The 25348-nt window shown below is 39.5% G+C and overlaps 1 protein-coding gene across 1 annotated transcript in view; it reads left to right on the plus strand.

Moving 5' to 3' along the window:
- Positions 1-25348, plus strand: part of RNF2 (ring finger protein 2) — a 42029-nt gene that overhangs the window by 10728 nt on the left and 5953 nt on the right. Inside the window, exons 2-4 of the mRNA XM_075528375.1 lie at positions 20883-20971; positions 23418-23578; positions 24275-24490. Coding sequence (XP_075384490.1) covers positions 20885-20971; positions 23418-23578; positions 24275-24490 — 464 coding nt within the window. The 5' untranslated portion in view covers positions 20883-20884. The remainder of the gene's footprint in view (positions 1-20882; positions 20972-23417; positions 23579-24274; positions 24491-25348) is intronic.

A 25348-nucleotide genomic window follows, 5' to 3' on the forward strand; every position in this document is an offset into this window, starting at 1 on the left:
GGGAGCTTTGAGAAGATAACCCTTGTTTCTCTGTTCAAGTTAGGAGTCCTGTTTTAGAGAGAGAAGTGTTTTTGGCTTTCAGTTGCGGGTCCATAAATACATATTCTTAAGTTTTGTTTGCATATGCTTTTAGTATGGGTTTACCTTCCTGAGTGGAGAGTTCTTCCACTTCATTAGATTCTCATAGAAGATTCAGTCCCAGAAAAGTTAGGCACCCTAGACTTAAGGATTTTGTTAAAAAGTGAAGGTAGAGAAAAAACTTTTTCTTTTGCAAGCATATATACATTCATATACACATTCAAGGGGCAGCTTTGGGTGTTTTTGCAACAATGGAATGAAACGATAATGTAATTTTTTCTTTTTTTAATGTATTTCAATATTTATTTTAAATAAAAAACATAAATAAAAGCACAAATCATTTAACATTAGTAAACCAGCACAATAAGTGGAAAATAGGTTCAACAAAAACAATAAGGTATCAACAATGATACCTTAAGAGTACTGTGAGCTCAATCAGCAGCCAAGCTAAAATGTAAAGAGTTAAAATCCTTCAAAACTGGATTCATCATCATCATCCGTATCCCAATGCAGAGCTTCAGCTGGTGTGAGGTCATCATAGATGCTGTCCTCACTGAGATCGCCGTGATCACCATCACTGCTGTCATTTTCATACAAAGCACAGTCTTCACTGCCATCCATAGCATTACTAATACTACATTTCTGGATAATGTAATTTTTTCATAGCATTTTGAGGCTCCCTCATATAACTGAATGTAGAAGTTCTATATTGATTTCCATTATATGTGTTGTGCAAATTTTTCTGCATGTGTGAACCTAAAGATTGTGATGTTATTTAGATTTCTCAGTGATAATACTTTTTATCCCTAATTTTCTGATTATTTTACATGCTTACTTTTCTAAATTTCAGGGTTTCTTCTAGACTTTGAAGTATACTTCTCTAGGGCAACTTCTTGCCTATATTAAATTCTTTGTATACAAGTTGCAGAAATCAGGAACTACGAGGACAAAAAAGAAGACATTATTAAATTGTTTTCACCTTTTGATGTCATTTTGAGAACCCAGAATGAGGAATGGAGTCTCCTGACTCCCAATTTGTGGTTGTATGTATTTGCCATAACAGCTGATTTTCTGCTAAGAAGATCTTTGTGGCAAAGGAACACCAGGAAAACACTTTCTTATCATTCTATTCTTGTCTATTGTCTTAAATGATTGCTTGTTAAAATTTGTACTTAATAGTATGACAGTAGTTATGGAAGTTGAAAAATATGGGGAGGGAGGATTGTCACCTGCTGCCAATTCCATGCTTCCTTCTAAAACTAAGGTTTTTTATATGGCTGTAATTGTAGCACTGGTGAATTTTAGTTTTTTCCTCATCACTTTGAAAATATTCCTAGTTATTGCACGAGGGATTAATATTTGCTATTCTAATGACTGCAAATGCTTTCTTATGTTGACATTGTAGCAAACATTCCATGTTGATGGCCTCATCATTGTTTAATATATTATTAGCTGATTAGTAGATAGTTGAAGGACATGGCCTTTATAATCAGACCTGGATTTGAGCCTTTATTCTGGCACCTGAGCACTTTCTCTTCACTGAAGAGAACTGGACTGTCAAGGATTTATAGGCAAACGTTGATCCACAGACTATTAGTGTTCAAAGAGGGATCTTGAGGCTACTAATAGAAAGTCTAAATTTATAAGTGAGGAAACTTGATACCATTAAGTAAGTTGCTTGCTTATTTATATATGAATTTGTATTTGGGCACAGCTTCCTTATTTATTAAATGAGGACACTGGTAGTTACATAATTTCATGTCAACTTGAAGATGTTTAAAAGTGTAAGGGTGGAGTCCACTCTCTCGATCAGGTGAAAGCCTGATGCTGTCTTCTTGGGGGTGTGGCCTTCTTATAAGGAGGGCCCTAGGACCCTCCCCATCCCTCTTTTCCTTTCCTGCTTGCTCACCACCTTGCGAGAGTAGCTGGAGCTCTGCCATGTCTCCACCGATCCAGGAATCCACAGGATTCTGCACCCACCAGCCATGATCTTCCTGCATTCTGTATCATTGCATGTGGTACATGTGGTTGTATGAGTCTGAAGAGGGACTGATGGACTAGTTTCAGACTTATGGACTTGCATTGAATTGGATATATATCTATATCTCCCTGCCCAATTCATATATATGTGTATATATATATATGGCTCTTACATGTGTGTGTATATACACACACTGTATTTAATTTAAAAGACAAAAGTGAGACTTGTCTTTTGAGCTTTTTGATTAATTTTAAGTTTATGTAAATCTTAAACTTTGCTTTTTGCTTTAGTTGTGTTTCACACTCCCTCTGTTTGAAATTGGGATGCTGATTTGTGTCTTCTGCACATAATTATTAGAAGCCAGCAAGAGAAAGACTGGGCCTTCTACTCCTGTAAGCAATTACAGTCTCAAAAACCCACAGTGGGTCGCTATGAGCCAGTATTGACTTCCTGGCTGTGAGTTTGAGTGTGATCTTGGGGATATGAAGTTGGTAACCTCCCTTGCTTCTACTTAAAGTCAAACTCACTGCCCTCTACTCTTTATGGAAGTGGAAAGTAGCAAGTCTCGTCTTTCTTTGGCAGAGTGGCTGGTGGGTTCAAACTGCTGACTTTGTAATTAACAGGGCAAGTCATAACCCATACACCACCAGGGCTCGTTGCCCATACTTAAACACAAACTCACTGCCATCAAATCAGTTCTTACTCAGTGAATCTATAGGACAGAAATGCCCTTTTGAGTTCCCAAGACTATAACTCTTGAGGGAATTAGAAAGCCTCATCTTCCACCTGCAGAATGGCTGGTGGTTTTGAACTGCTGACTTTGCAGTTAGCAGCCAATGAATAACCACTTTGGCAGCAGGACTCCTTACCTCTACTTAGGGACTCAGAATTTTTTGGCTCTGCCCAGGATATTGTGACATGTCATATGTGCTTCCTGGTCTAGGATCCTGGAAGAATTGAAAGTACTCTCTGTGTAGGAGTGGGGAATTATTGAATGACCAAGGCCAAGATTCAGAATTATGTCGAAGTCTTAGATTGGACAAGCTGGTGACTTGTTAATTTGGTAGTATGTGATTCAAATAATTTGATTAAGTACTAGAACTGGAAACCCCTTAGGCAAGTAGAGGCTGAGACCTTTTTAGGGGAAGGGGGTCAGAGATCGAGGATGGGAGATGAGAACCAGGAAGTAAAGGTACCACTAAAGGAATAGAGGGACAGACAATTAAGAATTTTAGAAATTAAAGATTTGAGCAAAGGAATCTAAAAGCAAATGTACAGCCCCTGGCACCAAGGAACATTTAAGAAGGTGTGAGGAACCCTTGTTCTGCAAAGGGCCATTTGGATGTTTCTAGCATTCTCAAGCCATCCTGGTCAGACATTTAATTAACTCAGCCTTAATGTGATGGCTAAGGAGCCCTGGTGGTGTAATGGTTAGACGTTGGGCTGTGATTGCCATGGTCAGCAGTTAAAAAAGCTACCCATAAACAGTTACAGCCTGAGAAACCCACAGGGTGTCGCTATGAGTTCTCATTGACTTGAAGGCTGGGAGGTGGTTGGTTTAAAAAAAGTTTCTTTTAATGTGATGACTGGAATGGCTTCTCTTTGAGGCTTGTGATCTTAGCTGTTTTGATGATTTCTATGTGCCTCATCCCTGGTCTAAAGCATAGGTTCCCAAAATTAATTGGCCTACTGCTTTTTTGGGGGAGGGAGTATTACTCAGCACCCTTCTTTTCTCCCCTTCTGTCCCCACAATTAAAAAATTTCGTAATCTAGCCCATAATCCAGGATACATTTTGGGTTTTGGCCTTTCCAGCCCCCTTGGGTTGTTCCAGTGGCTCTCCCCACCACCCCTCAAGGGACTGTGTCACCCACTTTGGGAAATACTGCCTTAAAATGTTTATGTTGGAAAGGGGGAACTGATTACAAGGATCCACATGTGACCTCCTCCCTGGGAGATGGGCAGCAGAGAAGGGGGGGAAAGGGAGACTCCGGATAGGGCAAGATATGACAAAATAACAATGTATAAATTACCAAGGGCACATGAGGGAGCGGGGAGCGGGGAGGGAGGGGAAAAAAAAAGACCTGATGCAAAGGGCTTAAGTGGAGAGCAAATGCTTTGAGAATGATTGGGGCAGGGACTGTGCGGATGTGCTTTATACAATTGATGTATGTATATGTATGGATTGTGATAAGAGTTGTATGAGCCCCTAATAAAATGTTTAAAAAAGAAAATAAGAGAAGCAAAAAAACCCAGAAAACCTTGGCTGTGGCATGGTTTCAAGCAAGCTTTGAATTAGAGAGTAGAACTAAGGGGGATCTTTTGGCTACTTAATACAAAAATCTTGATTTATAAATGAGGAAGTCTGGGTGACATGTCCATGTTCACCCAAGTATTTTGGAGCAGAGCTGCTTTCCCTTGGTCATAGAAAACTGGCTACTCGTAGCTCAGTCATCAGTTATATCTCCACCTAGTGGTAGCAAACATTTAACAAGACAGAATCGCTGCTCTCTTGAGGAAGACACAGCCTGGCGATAGCTGTGTTGCTTTCACGAAGGACAACGTGGAAACAGTGTTTCTTATGTTTGCTCTCATGTTTCATGCCCTTAGCAATGGATATGTACTATACATGCCTACTCTAAGAACTCTGTGCAGTGGTTGGCTACCTGAAAAGTCAGTAGTTCAAACCCAACAGATACTCTGAGAGAAAGGAGAGAATCTGCTTCCGTACAGGTTTACAGCCTCAGAAACCTGATGTCCTTTAGGGTAGCTATGCGTTAGGATCAACTGGAAAGCGGAAGCAGAGGGTTTTGGTTTGGGACTTCTAGAGAAGACAGCTCCTTTGGTGTTATGTTTAATTTTCCTTTTTTGGCAGAAGGGAAAAAGACTCCATTTGGGTAAGGAAATTGTCTCCCGGTTCTGGATGTCAGAGGTCTGAAATGAGTTTTAAAGGATTAAAAGTGTTAGCAAGCCTGTGCTTGTCCTAAAACCTTATGTGTTCCAAACCAGCAGTGTAGCTTCTTCATATCTTTTTGACTATGGTACCTGCTTGCTTGCTTGCTTCTTCACATCTCAGACTCTGATAAGAACCCTTGAGTTTACACTGGACCCAACTGTATAATTCATTATATGCACCCCCCCCCCACAGAAATCCATAATCAGCAGAGCCCTTGTTTTCCATGTAAAGTGACATGCTCACAAGTTCTAGGAATTTGAGTTTCGATAACCTTTGGTGGCCCATTGTCTACTTGATTTAATTCAGAAGGGCATTACAAACACTACAAATGGAATTTTTTTAGAATTGTGTCGCTGTAAGTTGGATGGACTCAGTGGCAGTGAATTGGTGTTTTGAGTTGGTATGTCATAACCCAAAGTAAAACATCTGAATAGACAGTTTGGGTTAATACTTATTACTCGTTAGGAGTTAACAATCTGTAGTTTCTCCTTGTAAAGTATATAGGTAGGGTAAAAATATTTTTATTATGGCAACAATACCCATTATAATTTCCTCACAGAACCTGTGCAATAGGTACTTTATTTCAGCTCAGTAGGCTTTCACAATTGAGCCTTCTGGAGTATCTGAGACGAGTAGTTTACATAACGGTGTTGGTTTTCCCTAGTAAATTTCTTCTTTTCCAGTGGTATTACTGATAATGGATTATTTGCAGCTGGTTCAAAAATAACTTATCAGTAATACTGAGCAGGTGGTACTAGTGGGATCCTAGTCATCTTGCACCGGTGAGTTCAGTTAAGGCCCCAACCTCAAACATCCCTGTTGGTTCTTTTTATAAAACTACATGTTGCTAGAGTTTTGTCTACTATAAATGGAAGCCTCCCCCAAAACTTTCATGCTTTAGACATATTTTTAATTTTCTTGATGACCACACATAACTTATACCCTGCAACTCCAAAATACAGCTTCTCCCACCTGCCTGTTGTGCCAGCTCACTTCTCAGTATCAAAATCTCCACAGCCACAAACGTGGGGATTGTTTTCACTCTTCACCTCTCATTTCCTACATCCTGTGTGTTTTTCAAATCTGCCCCTCCAAATATACCTGTATTACTAGCAATCCCAGTTTACTTTCCTCATTTCTTGTTTAGATTGCACAAACCTTTTAGCTCCTACATTCATTCTCTACACTGTTGCCATAGTTGATCTGCTAATCTGAAAGGCGAATCTTACCTTGTTTTTCCACTTGGCTCTTTTTTGTTATTTTCTTCATGGCAGCTCAGGCCCTTGTAAATCTCACCCACAGTTTAATATTGTAGCCTCATCTGGTATTGCGCCTAGCACCTCCACTTACCCTCCTCCAAACATACCATACTGAGTTGTGTCTGCTTGTTGTTTTGGTCCTTGGAGACTGCTTTCCTTTCCCCCCGACATAGATAACTTCCACTTATATTTTTCTTCCCAAGGGAAGGGTCTCTTCACTTGAAAACCTTTTCTGATTTCTGTGCCCCCTATTTGACCACATTGTGTTTCGATGGCAGTTACCAACTTTTCCTTGAAAATAACTTTAGGAGCTGCTCGCTCCACTAGTCAGTAAACCCTGGGAGGGTCTTGTTTCCTATTACAGAGCAAGTCTCAGTAAATAGTTTCTTAAATTGTTGAAATCACCTTAGGAATCATGAGTCTGTTAACTTCTAATATGGGTGAACAAAAGGTTAGAAGCAAAAACGACTGGTGGTAATGCAAATTAATGTTGATTAGTTCTCCATAGAACTTCCCTACCTCCTCAAGTCTTTCTAGATGTGAGAAACGCTCTGTCCTGAAGATAATGGCTCAGTTTGGTAACTGGAGGGTCAGTATAATCCCCTGACTCAGAACCATACTCTGATGGGTCTTTAGAGAAAAAACTGGGGCAGACTGCATTGTCTCATAGGAGGGTGCTATTGGGCTGTAATGGGAACTTAAATGGAGGAATGCTCAAGACACCGAATCTGTACTTAAGAGAGCAAGGCTTCTTTTGATCGAATTTGCAAAATTGGGCACTGAAGCTCAGGCAAATTGGGCAGAGGGGTGTGCCTCACAGCCCCTGTGCAAGCATTAGATCCCCTAGTTCGCAAGTTCCCTCTCTGGTCCCCTCATTGGCTGAGTACTATGGGATGAGAAGAGTCTTTCCAGGACGTTGCCTATTTCTTTAACACTTGGTTGACAGGACATATCATTTTAATGTGTTTTGATTTCTTCAACGAGAATTATAGAAACTTTACAATTACTTCCAACTTGTACTTTTATCCATTTAACAAGATACATATATATCCAAATACATTTTCTTCTGTCTTCAGTTTCAATATTCTGTGTGGTGTACCCATCTCTCTGGCTACATGTCAATTTGACTTGAACATAAATTGAGTATTAATCCCACTAAATTGCTGAGGTTTGATGAAAGCATTACTTCAGTAATAAATATAAATGTAGTCAAAAAGGTCTTAGGAAGTAAGCATCAAATGTAAAGATAATGTATTGGAGATTGTCATAGTGACGGACCTAAGCAACCCTTAGAATCCGTCATACCCAGTATCTCAAATGTTGCATGATGTAGAATATTATACATTTTATATAAATATGTAATATAGCATTTCATTTATAAGTTAATAGTGTATAATTATGTCATTTTAAAATAAGTTAATTTTTAAAGAAAATAAGCTGTTCATTCATGTGTTAGTTTGATGCCTGTCTATAGAGATAGGTAAGATGCCTGTCTATAGAGATAGGTATGTAAGAAACTTCTGTAAACCTTGTGTTAAGAGTTTCTTCCTCCAGAGCAGATTCTCTCCTCCCCTCCCCGTTTTTAATTAATACAGTTCATACATTCCATACCCCAGGTACTTGGGTTATAGTTCTTGTCTTATCATCAACTGGTGCCTTGGTTACTTAGTAACTGCTCAACTCTTTGTTCCCTGGTTGAAGATGGAGCAGCCTGATGACTTAATTCTCATTGGGCATCAGATTCCACCCTGTACTGGGGCAAGATTGACTTGACGATTGAGAAGATATTGAGTGGGAGGCATGATGTCTTGGGGATGGAGTAGAGGTGATGAAATTGTGATGCACTCATCACATGTATGGTGGTCGGTAAAGGCACAACTCACAGTAAATGGTCTAGATTTTCATTAAATTGAAGCTTTACGAAAACTGACATTTTATGTTCTATAAAAATACTGGGGTGGCAGTCAAAATATTAGGACTGGATAATGAATATTTGGCAAATCACCTTTGAAAGGTTCTTGCTCTATGGACCATAATGTGGAAAGATACAGTACAGTTAGGAATTGATTATATTGTCTTTTTAAATAAGAAACTGTTACCAAAAGTAATCTAGGTGTTGATTCCAGATGGTTAGCACAATGACAACTTTTCCAATGAAGGACACTTTCTTTGTCTTTTTAGAAGCTTACAGAAATTAATACCTGCTTTAAGAGCTGTAGCTTTAGGTCAAGTTGCTGAAAGTACTTTTTTTGAGGTGATGATTTTTGTAGGCACTGTTACAATGCCCATTAAAATTGCTTACTTACAATTATCACTGCTCCCCAGTACCTCTAGTCTTGAGTAAATTTCTAAACTCTCAACACTCGTATCCTGTAAGGAAGTATTGTTTTAATGAAGGAGAAAATTGCTTATTGTCATGTTTATGTAATGCAGGAGGAAAGGAAGAATGAGTGGGACAATTGTAGGGATTAATAATCATGGAAAGAAAAGAAACTTCTGATCAAAAAAGCTTAGTTTTCTGTGCACTATTCCCGCACTGTGTCTCCAGTGCTGCCCCGCAGCGTCATGGTTCAGTGAGGGGTGCCACGTCCACGGTAGGCCAGATCTATGGTCTTCCCCATGCGTTCTTTGCTCAGAGCAGGAACGTCGTCCTTGGGCCTTGGTGAGCTGGGATGTCCTTTCCTCCCTCTCCATCATCCCTTTTTGTTTCTCCCATGTGCTCTAATCTGATGCGCCACTCTCCCCAAGCTGTAGCCCCAGTGCTGTCCTCTGAAGGGCATTCTTTTGAAGGGTGTGTGTGTTCACATAGTCTGGATTGGGGTCAGCCCCCAGCCCCCTCTCTATTGGTTCCTTGGCACATGCTGGTATGTTGTATTCACATCTTGGTGCATCATGCTGAAACCTGGTCTCTCCTCCTGTGGAAATATAAAAAATACCCTCCCCTTGGGTGGATTACTGCCTCTACCCATGTCTCTTTTTTTCCCCCTTCTTATTTAGTTGACTGCTCTCTGTATCCCTGGATTGGGTTTGGCCCCTGCCATCACGCCGGGGCGAGGCACTGAAGGCCTGCAGCAGAGCAGCAGGGGGACTCAGGCCTCTTTAAGGTAGTGCACATTTGTAAAATTCAGCTTACTATTATTCCAGGGCTAAGTATAATCACTCTTACCATATATGCTCGAGTACAAGTCAACCCGAATATTAGCTGAGGCACCTAATTTGACCACAAAAACTGCAAAAAATGTGCTGAGAAACTCGGCTTATAGATGAATATATATGGTATTCTTTAAACAAGGATACTAATACAAGGGAACTCAAGAATTCATTCTTAGGCAGAGAATGATAAATGAACAACAATTTCAGCATCATATAGGGCATTGTTTATTAGTCTCCCCTGATGCTATTAAATGACAGGTCTCTCACCTGAAATGCGTACTGGGATCTAAGGGCCTTATGGAACCCTGGTGGCATAGTGGGTTACTCAGTGGACTGTTAACCACAGGTCAGCAGTTTTAAACTATGAGCTGATATGTAGGAAACAGTGAAACTTTGTACTCCTTTAAAGGTTTCGTCTCAGATATCATCAGAACAGTTCTACTCTGTCCTATGAGGTGAGTAGCTATAAGCTGGAATTGATTGTTTGATTTTCTTTGGACGTTTTGTTCAATTTATTGGGATTTTCCCAGGTTGTCTCATTATGATATTTTATTGTGTTTTGGCGAAAATTTACATAGGAAATTAGAAGTCTGTTGAACTCTTTCTATACATAATGCTCAGTGATCGACATATGTCACCATTCTCACAGTTCTGTTCTGGTTCCATTTCCATCAGTTTGGCTTTCCTGCCTTCATCTTCACTTCCCTTAGTTGTTAGTGCTATCAGTTGGTTTGGACACATAGTGACTCTGTATAACAGAACGAAACACCGCTCAGCCCTGTGCTACCCACACAATTAATTATTTCATTGTTTTAGCTCATTGTTGGAAGCCACTGTGTAAACCCATCTGGTCAAAGGTCTTCTTTCTTTCTACGTCTCTGCTTTACCAAGCAGGGGAGGATAGAACTGCTGTCATGTGGCTAGCAGCTCAATGTATAGCCCACTATGCCACCAGGGGTCCTTGGCTATCTGAGGATCTTGCCGAAATGTAGATTGTGATCCAATATATAGGGGAAATGTAAATTCTCAGCAGAGAGCCAAATCAGAAGGAACCATGTACAAAGCCCTTGTCATCTTGTTCCAGGGTTCTCACTGCCATGGAGTTGATGCTGACACTTAGCCACCCTGTAGGACTTCCCCTGTGGGTTTCTTAGACTATAACTTTCCGGGAGTAGAAAGCTGCATCGTTCTCCTGTGGAGCCATCCTGTGGTTTTGAACTGCAGACCTCTCATAGCTACTTTGTCTACTGTTGCAGTGGTAAAGACTCTGGATAAGATACTGACATCAGCTAGTAACTCAATTGAATATTGTTCACAGATAAAAAAGTAGGCAGTGTATTTCCTTAGAGATTTCTGTAGTTGTCCTATATAGCATTATTTAACCAGTCTACATTTCCAGAAATATATTCCTGAAACGAAATAATAACGACTTACCTGCTAATTTGTTCTGTTCCCTAAAGTATGTCAGTGCTCACACCAGTGATTTGAAAATTCTTGTTTTTGCATATCCTTTCTATTACCAGATTACCGGGTCATCTTAATTTTTTCAGGAAGCTCTGAAAAGAAAATAGAGCAGGTATAACATTGTTTGATTTGCTACCAGATTAAGTAATGTTAGGCACAACTCTTTCTTCCTTGCTTATAATCTTTGAGTTTTTGCTCAATCAACTTTTAAAGAAAAAAGCATCAGGTTTGTCTTTATATAAAATTGAAAGACTTTCAAAACCGAACCTTTATTAAAAAAATTAACCATGCTTTTCTAGTTACTTTTTTTGTGTTCTACAAATTGTTTTAAATTGTTTTATAGCCATTGTCAGCTAGAGATAATTTTCATTTGTCTGGTTCATTGCCATAGTCTGGGACACCCGGACAATTGGTATCTAAAAGATTGGGAAATTCAGTAACAACTTGTCTGCTTAGATTTTTTTCCTTTTTTTTTTTTGGTTTTGAAAAGTTTTATTATATCTGTTAAGCTTGTTTCTAAACCATACCTTAATTCAAATTTCTATTGTCTTACCTACCATTCTAGTACTTTCAAGAAGGTATTAGTAGGCCTTTGGTTTGGAGGGAATTAGGGATGACCTTGTGAAAAGGATAGTCCATTTTGAATTTTAGGGGAGAGAATAAAGCGAGGGATTATAGGCAGGTGTTGATGTTAAAACAGTATAATGTTGGATACATGAGAATGTCATATCTGATGGTCTGAGGGACATTTCATTTTTTTGGTTTTTACTTGGGAACCACTCAGGAATGCTATTTTGGAGTCAGATTTTCATTTCGAGGCCCCAGTTCCCAGTCAAAAAAGGCTTGGTCATTGTATATTTGGTACTTTTCTTTTCTAGATCTTCTTGGGTAGATTATGTTTTGAGGTGTCAAATTCTGCCACATTTGCCGACGTATTCTAAATCATCCTTGGAGAAAGTGTGCCATCTAATTAGTAACTAGCACAATAATTAGGTTATGGTAGGAATGCATGAGACAGGAGTTTTGCCAATAGAAATGTGTAGCTTTGATGCTGACACGCAAAAGAGAGTGTCTTATGAAAGAGAGTATCATGATAGCAGGTATCTAGTGATGCATATAAAATGGGAGTAAATCCCTTGATTGGATAATCAAAACTGTTAGTAGCTTATTAACCATTGACCCCAGAGAAGAAAGGCAGGGTCTGTATGTTAAGGACAATGATTTCTCTCACAGATCTCATGAGGCTTTTAGAGGGATTCCTAGCTAATATGTTGCTCAAGAAAGCAAACCCTAATGGACTGTTGTGGTCACTAGCTTCTTAAGGTTGTCTGGACAGCACTTTGTACAGTATGTGCCATCAGGCAATCCCGATGAAGGGTGCATGGTATAGAAAAGGCAATGTTTCTCCAAAGAGGCAAAGTTTACATTTCAAAGTTTTATTTCATTATAATTCTCAGAGACTCACGAGTCAGGGTACACAGGGGTATACAAAGAACTAAAGACAACTAGGATTCAAAAGGAAACTCGGCTAAGATATGTGGCAAAAGCTGTGTGAAAAATTACGTAGATTTCACAAAATATTGGGAATACTCATCCATGATTAAGATGAGACTGATTGAAACATGGAGAGTTTTTGAGAGCAAAAGGCTAAGACAAGGTGCACTGATTTGAGTTACTCCAGCCATTCTGAATGAGTGTCCTCAAAGTAGTAATTGGTGGATAGCTTTAAAATTGTAAACAAAAAGCTACATTTTAAAAAATTAATCATTTTATTGGGGGGGGGCTCTTACAAATCTTATAACAGTCTATCATTCACTTGTATTAAACACTTGTACAGATGTTGGTATCAACATTCCAAGACAATTTCTTTCTACTCGAACCCTCAGTACCAGCTCATCTTTTATCCACTCCTTCCCACCATTGTGAATCCTTGATCAATTATATATTGTTATTTCGTGTCTTAGACTGTCCATTGTCTCCCTTTACCTACCATTCTGTTATTCGTCCCCCTGGGGACGGGGTGGCTATATAATCCAACCTTGTGATGGGTTCCCACCATGCCCCTATCCTCATGATAGCGCTGCTCCCACTACTGGTACAGATAGAGTTCTTGACACGTGGAATTCAGGACAGATTAAAAACTCACATCTTTTGTACTCTCATTCCAGTGTAGTAATCTCTTACTAATTGTTTTTTAAGATTTAATTTTATCTCTACCAATGCATTGTTGTTGAGTGGACTCCTACTCATAATTACCATTTGAGACAGGTTAGAATTGTCCCCATAGGTTTTTCAGGACTGTAAATCTTTATAGAACAGACTGCCTCATCTTTATTTCCGGTATTGGCTGGTGGGCTTGAACCACCTACCTTTCAGTTAGCAGCTGAGTGCTTAGTCCAGAGGTCCTCACACTTTTTAAACAGGGGCTAGTTCATTGTCCCTCAGACAGTTGGAGGGCCGGACTATAGTTAAAAAAAAAAAAAAGAACAAATTCCTATGCACACTGCACATACCTTATTTTGAAGTGAAAAAAGAAACGGGGCAGAAACACGTGGTAGGCCGGATAAATGTCCTTGACGCATGTGGCCCGCAGTCCGTACATAGTTTGAGGACCCCTGGCTTAATCACTGCACCACCAGGGCTCCTTATCTTTTGAAAGCTTTCCCTTACTCTTCAGATTCCCAGAGCTCCTCTGTAATTCTGTATCTATATTCTAACTTAATTATGTACTTTTCCCTACAGAGGAAAATAAGTCTTAGAGGAGTTAGACGTCATGGCCATGGCCACACAGTAATTTCTGGCACACCACAGAGTCTCTGGCAATAGGGATGCATTGGTGACCTTAGCAGTTGGAGTTGTGAGAGCAAAGGCTACTTAGGCTAATAGATTAATAGAGAAGAGTAAAGACAGCTTTTGAGGAGTGTTCTGTAAGCGGATCGAAATCAGAGGGCATTAGATGGAGGGTGACATGGGGCCAAAGGAGTTTTGCTTTGTTTTGAAGGTAATCCTTCTTGGGGTGTAAATATGCGATTTTTTGCCTCCAATTTTATAACTGTAACTAAGACTTATCTTCCTCACACGGGATTCTACCCCATTCTACCCTTGAAGACAAGTTGAGAACTGGCTTTGTATTGTTCCAATTTGTTCACACCAGGAGGGAAGACAGATTTATTAAAGTACAGATGCAAGTAGGTTGCTAGATTTAATGGTAGAAAGAATAGGAAGCCCCTTGTTCTGTTTCCTAGGTAAAATAGAAAGTGAGGGCATCAGCTGACAATGCGGGGGTTATGTAGTGTTAGAAGTCTGAGGTGAAGGTATAGAAAAATAGTTCTAGGACAGCAATGGTTCTCAACCTTCCTAATGCCATGACCCTTTAATACAGTTCCTCATGTTGTGGTGAATGCCCCGCCCCAACCATAAAATCATTTTCATTGCTACTTCATAACTGTAATTTTGCTACTGTTATGAATTGGGCGACCCCTGTGAAAGGGTCGTTCTACCCACAAAAGGGTTCATGACCCACAGGTTGAGAATTGCTGAGTTAACTAGGGAAATGATAAGCGGTAGGCTGTGGGGCAGCATTAATGACTCATTTGCAGTTGTTGCTGTGACAGCAGTTCTGACTCATGGTGGCCCGTGTGTGCAGAGTAGAACCGCTCCAGATTTTCAAGCCTGTGGCCTTACTTCTAAGATGCTTCTAAGTGGGTTCACGCTGCCCACCTTTCAGATAGTAGTCAAGCACCTAACTCTTTGTACCCATAAGTTCTTCATATTGAAGTTAATAAATTTAAAGTCACCATGATACACCTAACAGCCAGTCACATTAAATTGCTTGGGTACAGGGGACCAAATTAGGAGTATCCAGGTTAGGAATGTGACAAGTGAGTACAACAAAAGGAGAGGCTACTATAGAGGTTGAGGTATATGCGGACGGACTGTGGGACAAAATAGGGAGTGAGCAGGTAAAAGAAGTGGACAGTGAAAAGGTAGTTAGGGTAACTGGAAAAGATGGAGATGGTCCAAGAGTAGGATCCTTGAAGTTATGGTTACGGATGGAATCCAATATTAATATACTGTCTATAGCATGTTTTAGGTTCCCAAATTTATTTGTCTTACTGCCTTCTTTTCAGAAAAAAAAATTACCGTGCCTCCCGAAAATTAAAAACCTTTGTACTGTAGCCCATAGTCCAGGATGACAAGTAACAGGTATCTTCTTTTTGAGCCCCCAGATTGGTTCAGTGCCCTCCCAGGGGCTGGTGTTGCCCACTTGGGAAAATACTGGTCTATAGATTCTAAAGTATATAATCACATGCAAACAAATAGTTGAGATCAGTGGAGGGGAGGGCAAGAGATAAGATAGATTCTGGAAGAGGCATCTGTGTGGAAATTAAAAATGACCAAGAATTATGAGGAGTCTTATGACATGGAGTCCTACAAGATGTAAAGTGCTAATAATAAATAATTTAAAAATGAGGTGTTTAATCTATGTAATGGATACATTATTAATATTGTAATTCAGAGGGAGAGAGGATCCAGCAAGATTAGGAAGGCCAGGGGAGGACTATAAGTAAGGGGCATCTCTGCTGTGTCTATAGGGAAGAATATCCTCCCCGTGGGTACATGTTGAGCATATTTTGACAGGACTATAGCACCCACAGATTCTTGCATATAGTCTGGTGAGAGTGGACCAGAGCTAGGTAAACAGATATGGGGTCAGTGACAACCAGTGCAGTAGTTGGTGGGATGGGGTAGAGGTAGCTGAGAGCACCGGAAATGGAGTGGCTAGCTGCTTCTCCAAGGACAAGCACTCATCGGACACTTTTTGTGAGATTCACGTGTGGTAGAGAGAAGGTTACTAGGAAGACCCATTTCTTTTTATATGGTATGGAATTATGAAATGTTCTGGCATGTTTGAGAGAAGTGGAAATCATTTAATGGTTTAAGCAATATGGTGAGATAGTAACTAGAGACCAAATATGAAAGGTCCTTAAGTGATTCATTGTTTCCAACAGGACCTTTGTGGAGCTGAAAGCCTGACAAGATAGTGACATGGTGAAAGTAGTAATTTTATTTGTGGGCATTGTATGCCTAACACCTCACTTATTGCAGCAACATTTAAAACTTTACATGAAATTAACATTTCAGAAAAATAGGCATCAGTTCTTTCATATATCTTATTCATATCTGTTAAATATAAACTAGTTTTAGAGTGGAGGGGAAGAACAAAACTGTTTAGATGTTTTTTTAGCCTTTTCAAGTATTTTTAAAATAGGTACTAAAATCTCCATTCAGTAAAATAGGGGTTTGAACAAGATATTTGTCAGTTGCACTGAGATTTTGTTAAAACATCTCGTTAAGCAAATTATTTTGTGTAACAGGGTAAAATTATGTGTGTAGCAGGCTGTATAATAAATGCATTTATGCTTTTAGTTTATCTTCAGTTCTGAGTTCACTTATTATTTTACTAAAACAGTATCTTCTCTTACTGTATTCAAACTGATGTTATTTTTTATATATAAATTGTTCCTAAGTGTCATGTCTTTTCTTTGAAAAGATCATGTGTTTTATTGTAGAAGCATTAGCATGGCCATTAAACTTTCTAGCGTGTCCAGGTAAATATGTGCAAACACTTATATTTTTTTTTAGTTTTATTCATTTTCTCCTACTTGTTCTTTTGTAAATGAAAGAAGTAGGACAGTGTTTTTCCTAATCTTAATACTTGAATTTATTAAAACCTCTTTATTGATGTGTTAGTCTGGGTACTTTAGAGAAACAAATCCATAGAATGTGTAAGAGAGTTTTATATAAAGGTTACGTGCATATCAAGAAAACATCCCAACCCAGTGCTGCCCAAGCCCACAAGTCTAACATTAGCCCACTAACCCATATGTCCGTCACCAATCCACAAAGTCCTCCTTCATCTCACAAAACACACGCAATGACGCCGACTGCAAGAAGAAAGCTGAATCAGTGAATGTGTAAGCATCTCAGTGCTGGCAGGGGTCTCCACACGGCTGCTCCAGCACCCAGAGATGCATCAGGGTAGGTCCATGCGGCTTCTCCTTGGGAATGCCCTGCAGGAAGTGAACCTTGCCAGCTGAAGCAGGGAACTGGCTAAGGCAGCTGCACCCTGGTCCGACCATCATAAAGCAAGAGACCCAAGAACTCAAAAGGCAAGGGGCTCACTGAGCCATTTTTCCTTCTGCCCTTCAAGTAACCCCATATGTGTTTATCGACCAGGTTGGCACAATAAACCTTAATTATCTGGTTTGGAAAACTCTTGAGTATTTCAATGTTGCTGTTTCGTTTTATATTAGAGAATTGGCTTAATTTGGGTAGTTATAAATGAAGGGGTTCTGGTTGGTAGTGCAGTGGTTAAATGCTGCTAACCCAAAGATAAGTAGTTCAAGCCTACCCCCTGCGTCACAGGAAAAGAGACCTGGTGGTCTGATTTCCTTTGGAGCACATCTCTGCTGTACTTAGGGGTCACCATGAGCAACACAGATGAGTTTGTAAAAGAAATGCATAATGTGTAAAAAGGGTCAGATTTCAGTTGCTTGGTTAAGGTTCCTTTTTTTTTTTTTAACAATTTATTGGGGCTCATACAATTCTTATCACAGTTCATACATATACATACATCAATTGTATAAAGCACATCTGTACAGTCTTTTCCCTAATCATTTTTTTCTCCTCTTTTCTTTTTTTACATTTTATTAGGGACTCAAACAACTCTCATCACAATCCATACATATACATACATCAATTGTATAAAGCACATCCATACATTCCCTGCCCCAATCATTCTCAAAGCATTTGCTCTCCACTTAAGCCCCTTGCATTAGGTCCTCTTTTTTTTCCCCCCTCCCTCCCCTTTCCCCGCTCCCTCATGTGCCCTTGGTAATTTATACATCGTTATTTTGTCATATCTTGCCCTATCCGGAGTCTCCCTTCCCCCCCTTCTCTGCTGTCCCTCTCCCAGGGAAGAGGTCACATGTGGATCCTTGTAATCAGTTCCCCCTTTCCAACCCACTCACCCTCCACTCTCCCAGCATCGTCCCTCACACCCTTGGTCCTGAAGGTATCATCCACCCTGGATTCCCTGTACCTTCAGCCCTCATATGTACCAGTGTACAACCTCTGCCCTATCTAGCCCTGCAAGGTAGAATTCGGATCATGGTAGTTGGGGGGAGGAAGCATCCAGGATCTGGGGGAAAGCTGTGTTCTTCATCGGTACTACCTCGCACCCTAATTAACCCATCTCCTCTCCTAAACCCCTCTATGAGGGGATCTCCATTGGCCGACACTTGGGCCTTGGGTCTCCACTCTGCACTTCCCCCTTCATTTAATATGGTATATATATATATATACACACACTTATATCTTTTTTTTTTTTGCATGTTGCCTTATACCTGGTCCCTTGGCACCTCGTGATCGCACTGGCCGGTGTGCTTCTTCCATGTGGGCTTTTTTTCTTCTGAGCTAGATGGCTGCTTGTTCACCTTCAAGCCTTTAAGACCCCAGACACTATCTCTTTTGATAGCCGGGCACCATCAGCTTTCTTCACCACATTTGCTTATGCACCCATTTGTCTTCAGCGATCCTATCATGGAGGTGTGCAGCCAATGATATGATTTTTTGTTCTTTGATGCCTGGTAACTGATCCCTTGGTTAAGGTTCTTTTTACCAAAATGACATACTAAGAACGTCTTCCTTTCTGAATATTGCTAGACTGATCTATTAATTTGAGTTTTATACCTTAGGCTTTCTCCCTACTTTCCGCCTGATGGTTGTTTTTTAAATAAATAAAGACTTTTTGGTGAAATCAAGATTTTTCAGTCTTCTACACATTCTTAAATTTTACTTTTTTTCCTTTTTAACAGGCAGGGGCAATGCATGCTGATTATGCCCCTGGTGAGTGCCCTTTGAAGAAAGACTGTAGATGTGAATAGCCTTGTTATGGTGCAGAATGCATTAGTCAAGATGCAGTTAGTTTACATACTGGCACCTTCTCTTTGACGCTCCCCTTTAACTTATTTTAAATGTAATTATTAATGTTTTCTGCTTTCGTTTAGGTTGAGGTTTTTTTTTTCTGTTATACTTTGTTATTTGCTGTTTTAATGTTTATAAAATCCAGGATGGGTAAATCTATAGAGACAGTAACTGAACTAATGGATCCTTAAGGGTATGACAGTAGAGTTTATGGGGGGAGGGCAGGAATGGGGAGCTAGTAACAGTACAAGAAGGAAGAAAATGCTTTAAAATTGATGTGGCCATACTTGTATAAAACTCTTCTGAAGATCACTGAACCATTAAGTTGTGTGGTTTGGGAATTATATGCCAATAAAACTTAAATTAGGTAAAATGAGAGTAGGACATTTTAATTTAACATATTGTTTTGGTCAGAGAAATAATAAGGGAAAATAATATTTTAAATAATAGAGTGCCGATGGGATGGAGAGGGGGAACTGATTACACGGATCTACATATAACCTCCTCCTTGGGGGACCTACAACAGAAAAGTGGGTGAAGGGATATGTCGGACAATATAAGATATGACAAAATAATAATTTATAAATTATCAAGGGTTCATGAGGGAGGGGGGGAAATGAGGAGCTGATGACATGGCCTTAAGTGGAGAGCAATTATTTTGAGAATGATGAGGGCAATGAATATGTACAAATGTGTTTTACATAATTGATGTATGTATGGATTGTGATAAGATTTGTATGAGCCCTTAATAAAATGATTAAAGAAAAAAGAATAGAGTGCCAGTGACCATCAGATGGAATTGATTTGACAGCAACTAATACTTGAGAATTGCTATTGAGAAATGGAGAAATCTTTCAGAAGAGCCAAAGGCCAATCTTGAAAATATTAGATGACAGAATCAGAATTGATAGAAATCCCAAGAGCAAGTGCTTTGTTTTATGTATGTGTGTATGTATAGCAGTAACAAAGTACCTAACAGGATTATCTAACAGTGGATCAGGTCGCTAAAGTTACTTTTAATGGAAATAGATGTAAGTGCTAACTTTAGAAATGAAGACATGCAGAAGCCATGCCAGGCTAGAATGTTGAGAAAGAATAGTAGAAATTAGAGGGTGGGGTATGTTGAAATTTTAATTGACTGCAAACAAGTGTTCAGAATATTTGAACTGAAAAAACAACAACACCCACCTTCTGCTGTTTGAATGAAAACAGTGTGCTAAACAATAACACTAATAAGCCCTGTGCTACTTTGTTGGCTTTGGATAGGAGTGGAATCAGGGTGGTGATGAGATGTAGTTTAATGGGGAAATTAGACAAACAATATTTGGCCACAGTAAAGAAACATCAAGTGGAATATCATAACAGTCTAAATATTGGACAGACTATCATAGTAAAAAGTTAATGGACATAATCCCTCTGCCTTAGCAGCACTGTGGAAGACCTTATATTTATATAATTTATATTTAGCAGCATTAGGAAGACCTGAGAATTAGAACTATTAGGTTGGGGATGTGTCAGGAGTGGAGCTTTGAAAGTAGAGGCAGAATGACCAGTGGTTTATATAGTTTATAAAGTATATAGTTTATATAGTAGAATTTATATAGTTTATAAAGTAGAATTTTGCTGCAGAGTCCGAAATGTCCTGTGATTTTGTTCTAAGTGCCTTGACCTTCAGTTTTCTAAGAAGGGCATTAGACAATGTTGTGCATATGCTTCCTTTAAGCAAACTCCTCTGAATATTCACCAATCACTCTCCATCACTTGAGGCACTTTCCATTTGCCAGCTGGTGAGCATGCAGAGTTCTGGGATAGTCTCTTGCTCCCAAGTAGCTCGAATATTTAAATAGAAAGATTGTTGAGCTTTTTATCATTTTTTATTTTTGAGAAACCAGTATGCAGTTCTTATTTTTTATTCTCAAATTTTCAAATTCTCCAAAAGAGCATTGTCAAGGTATATTATCATTTGAAATACTGAAAAAAAACTTTTCTCCTTTTTATTCCTAGCAATGTCTCAGGCTGTGCAGACGAATGGAACTCAGCCCTTAAGCAAAACTTGGGAACTCAGTTTGTATGAACTACAACGAACACCTCAGGTAAGGTAGACTGAGGGATTTTAAGAATCATATGAGAGATGTGAACTGAGGCGTATTGTTAAAGCATAAAAGCTCCAAGTACATTGTAATAATAAATCACACAAAAGCAGTGCTTGTCCTGATTTTTAAGTTTGTCCGACACGTTTGTTGTTTGTATAAAAGCACCATTTTTAAAAAAAGCTTTTCTTCGTGATTTAGGTGAAAGTTTACAGAGCAGATCATTCCTTTTACATTCTACAGTTTAACACACTGTGTTTCAACTCAGCCCTTGTAGTCCCCTCAGGGTACCATCCTGTATTCCACTTTCTGTAGGCCTTTCTGTTCTTCCTCCTTTGTTAACCTTAACTTCGTCCTGGTGTAAATGCTGCGGTTCTGACTTTACCTTTTTTTTTTCTCTCTCAGGTCAATTCCTGACCTGAAGAGTGACCAAGGGCCATAGCCCTCAGGGATTGCACCCATCTCTGACTAATGAACACGGTCTCTTTTAGGGTTTTGGGTTTTCTTCCACCCCTTTCTCTTGCTGTATCCAGGATTTGCTAATGTGATTAATTTTAGAGCAGGTGGTGGTGTTAGCTGGGCATATGTACTACTTCAATTTCAGGATTGTGGATACAGATGTTTTATGGTCCATTTGTCTATTGGACCAATTGTCTCCTATGTCTCTCAATTCTCATTGCTCAGTTTTCCTTCCAAAAGGAAGAGACTTGTCATCTCTGAGGTTGCATATTACATTACTGCTCATGAGCTTTTAAGACCCCAGTTGTGACTTACTGAAGTAGGATGTAGAACCTTGCCTTTTTGTGCACTGTGTTAATGGGAATAGAGCTTGGTGTCCCTTGAAACTCTGATCTGGCTTCTTCATGCCTACTGGCGTATTCCTCATGGAGTTAGGGTATGACTAAGAAGTATTGATGATTTTACCCTCTGTATGCCCTCCCACAGTCATAGGTATATTTGCAGCAAAGATGAAAATATACAGATATTCTCTAAGATCTCTCTATATTCCAGGGTATACTCCCACTCGTCCTCCCACAACTGCTCATTCTTACTTCACTTCTCCTACAGGATTGTGTATGTAAGTGTATGTAACAGTACTTACCTCTGTTGCCTTTAACCTTCCAGTGTATTGCCTCTGTCTCTGTCCTTTTCAGCATACTTCCAGCTTGTTGACTATTGTCTTCTCCTTCACCCCAGTTAATACCTATCTACCCTCTAGCCTGTGAGTTTTCTTCCCTTACTACCCCTAGTAGCCATCAGAGTACATTTCTTATCGGGTGAAAGTCTTTTCTTGACTCTGTAATAGGAGTTGCACAGTATTTGCCCTTTTGTGATTGACTGATTTCACTCAGCATAATACCCTCCAGGTTCACCCATGTTATGAGGTGTTAGTGCAGATTCATGGTTCCTTTTAAGTGTTGTGCAGCACCCATTGGTCAAGAAGTAAGTTGAGTGCAGACTCTGTACCACAGCCTTGGGGGCAGTGTTCGCCTTACAGGATACTGCAGCAGCACTATTGAGATGCTAATCTCCAAGGCTGATTTCTTGGTGAGGCAGAAACTGATGATGTTTGAGGGCAAACAGCAGCAAAAGAAGAATGTCCTTGGAAAAGTATGAACGAATGAGCACAAATGGGGAAATTTGCCTTTGATGGAAGATGAACAGTTTCTATAACGAAGAGCAGTTGTAAGCATGTTAGAGTGGGGAATAATTTAATGGATAGAATTTATGATTTATTAATAAAATAGGAATAGTCTATTAAAAATCAGGTGGAGCGTGGTCTGCAGATAGAAGAGAAGGTGTAAAACAGTTTAGAGAAAGGAAAAGTGATTTAGAAAGACCAGGTGCCGAGCAGTGTTTGAAGGTGTGTTCCACGTCCCTTGTCCCCAAGCAGTGCTGCGTACTCAACTGGAGAATGTAGGTGGTTTAATTTATCCAGGGTCATAATTTTGCTCGGTAAGTTTTAAAGAGTTGATTATTAGCTGGGTCATTGTCATTCTTTCTGGGTGACGAGTTCCTCTTCTGTAGAATGAATATTATAATTCCTAAATCAAAAATTTGTGTGAGAAACTAAGTAAAAGTGGAAAACGCTCTATACAGAGAAATGGGAGATAATAGGCACACCACATTAGAGGTAGTTTGTATTATAAATATTTTCCTTGAATCCTTTGTGGAGAACTTTTATAGTTCTTATGTCTTTCCCGTGGGGCCATCAGTCTTTGATTCTGTAGTGAGCAAGTGGAAACGGAATGGCCATTAGCATACTGGAACTTCCCTCTACTAACATTGAGAATCCATTGGAGCCAGTATTGGCTGTTATGTTGACAATGGTGAGTGATGAGCATACTTGAAAGTCCATTTTTTCCATTTTCAGTGCTTTTGTCTGTTTAAATTTGCCCATAATTAAAGCTTAGAAGTGGAATTTAATTATAAATTGACTGTCTTACAGGAGGCAATAACAGATGGCTTGGAAATTGTTGTTTCACCTCGAAGCCTCCACAGTGAACTAATGTGTCCGATTTGTTTGGACATGTTGAAGAACACCATGACTACAAAGGAGTGTCTACATCGTTTCTGTGCGGACTGCATCATCACAGCCCTCAGAAGTGGGTATGTGGAAATGACTGTTGTACTAGGTACTTTGTACCAGGATAAGGCTACGTAGGACATGAGAACTATATTCTTAATTGAATAAAAATGGATTCATTTAAGTATGTGATTAAGAAATGAAATATTTTTGAAGTTTAGGTTTTAATCATTTAAAGTCTTGAAGTTGTTAAATTTATACAGGTTAGGGGCAAACTTTGTTTTGGGGAAATCTGTTTAAAAAATTTTAAAAAATTTTTTTATTTCATGTCCCCCTCCCCATTTTTTAAAATGAACTTGAAGATCCCTTGTATGGTGAATATTTATTGTGATGAAATTATGAAGCATAAAACCATGGTATGTAAATAACATCGATATTACTTGAGCTAAACAACAGCAGGGGTATCATACTATAGGGCAATGGATCCTTTATCCCGTATGACATGAATAGCAAAAGAGGGACCTTTTCAATGAGGAACGATGAGATTTTGATTCCTAAAATCGTTCCACATAAGTGCCCACCTTCTCCTCGGCGGGCATGCTCTGGTAGGCCGAGTGATTCTTGCGGAGCACATTTTCAGACATTTTGGCTGCTCAGTGTGTGTTTCTGGGACTCGGTGAAAGCACTGGAATAATGATCACAATCCAGAAGCTGCTGGGTATTTTTCTCTTCAGCTCAAGCATACAGGTACCATTAACATTTTTGTGCCTTTTATTTAGCAACAAAGAATGCCCCACTTGTCGGAAGAAGCTAGTTTCCAAAAGATCACTAAGGCCAGACCCAAACTTTGATGCCCTCATCAGCAAAATTTATCCAAGTCGTGATGAGTATGAAGCTCATCAAGAGCGAGTGTTAGCCAGGATCAACAAGCACAATAACCAGCAAGCGCTCAGTCACAGCATTGAGGAAGGACTGAAGATACAGGCCTTGAACAGGTAGGTGATGTGTGAGAAGGGCCTGTTGGTGTGCAGTGTGTACAGGCTCTATTTTGATAGAAGGTGAAATGTAATTAGACACATGCATGTATAATACATGCCTCCAGGCATAATAGTCCATTTAAATTCTTGAAACCACAAAACAACCTCTTTTCAACCCCACTTTCCCCTTCACTCGGCACTCAATTTTGTTTTCTTAGAGCAAAACTTCTGGAGAGCGTTTTGTAGTCACTCTTGCAGTTCCTTCAATCTTTATTGAGTCCACTCCAGTTAGGCTTTTATCCTCACAACCGCACAACATTGCCTTTGTCAAAGTTACCACATTTCCACATTGTTAAGGCTGCGGCTTACTCCGCAGCACTTGGCACAATTAATGTGGCCTTGCTCTGAAAAGTGTTGGTGTGTTGTGTCATTGTCCCCCCACCCCCACCCCCAGACCTAGTGTATTGTCTTGTTTCCCTCCTTAGAGTTCCCAGTACCTTCTTTGCATGTTCCCACCAGTCTCAGTAGGAGCTACCAAGAGCCATTCCAAGTAACTTCACCGTATTGTCTCTGTTTTGTTATTCTTCATAAGACATTTAAGTTTGTGGCTATCACCATTGAAATGCAACACCAACTAAGAACAGAACATAGTTTTATATGTGTGATTTCATAAATGCAAGACATAATAGGTAATTGATATTCTTTATCTGAACATTGTTCTTGTATAAGTGCTACCTGGAGTTGCATTAATGTAGTCCGTCATCTCAGATCCTTTTGAGAGAGAAAGTGGGATAAAAATACATTAAGTATGAGTAAACCTTCTAGCTCACTTTAACTTACAGTTAACATATTTTTTATGATAGTTACAGATTTTAT

Source organism: Tenrec ecaudatus, chromosome 1 (genome assembly GCF_050624435.1).
Source record: "Tenrec ecaudatus isolate mTenEca1 chromosome 1, mTenEca1.hap1, whole genome shotgun sequence".
NCBI lineage: Eukaryota > Metazoa > Chordata > Mammalia > Afrosoricida > Tenrecidae > Tenrec > Tenrec ecaudatus.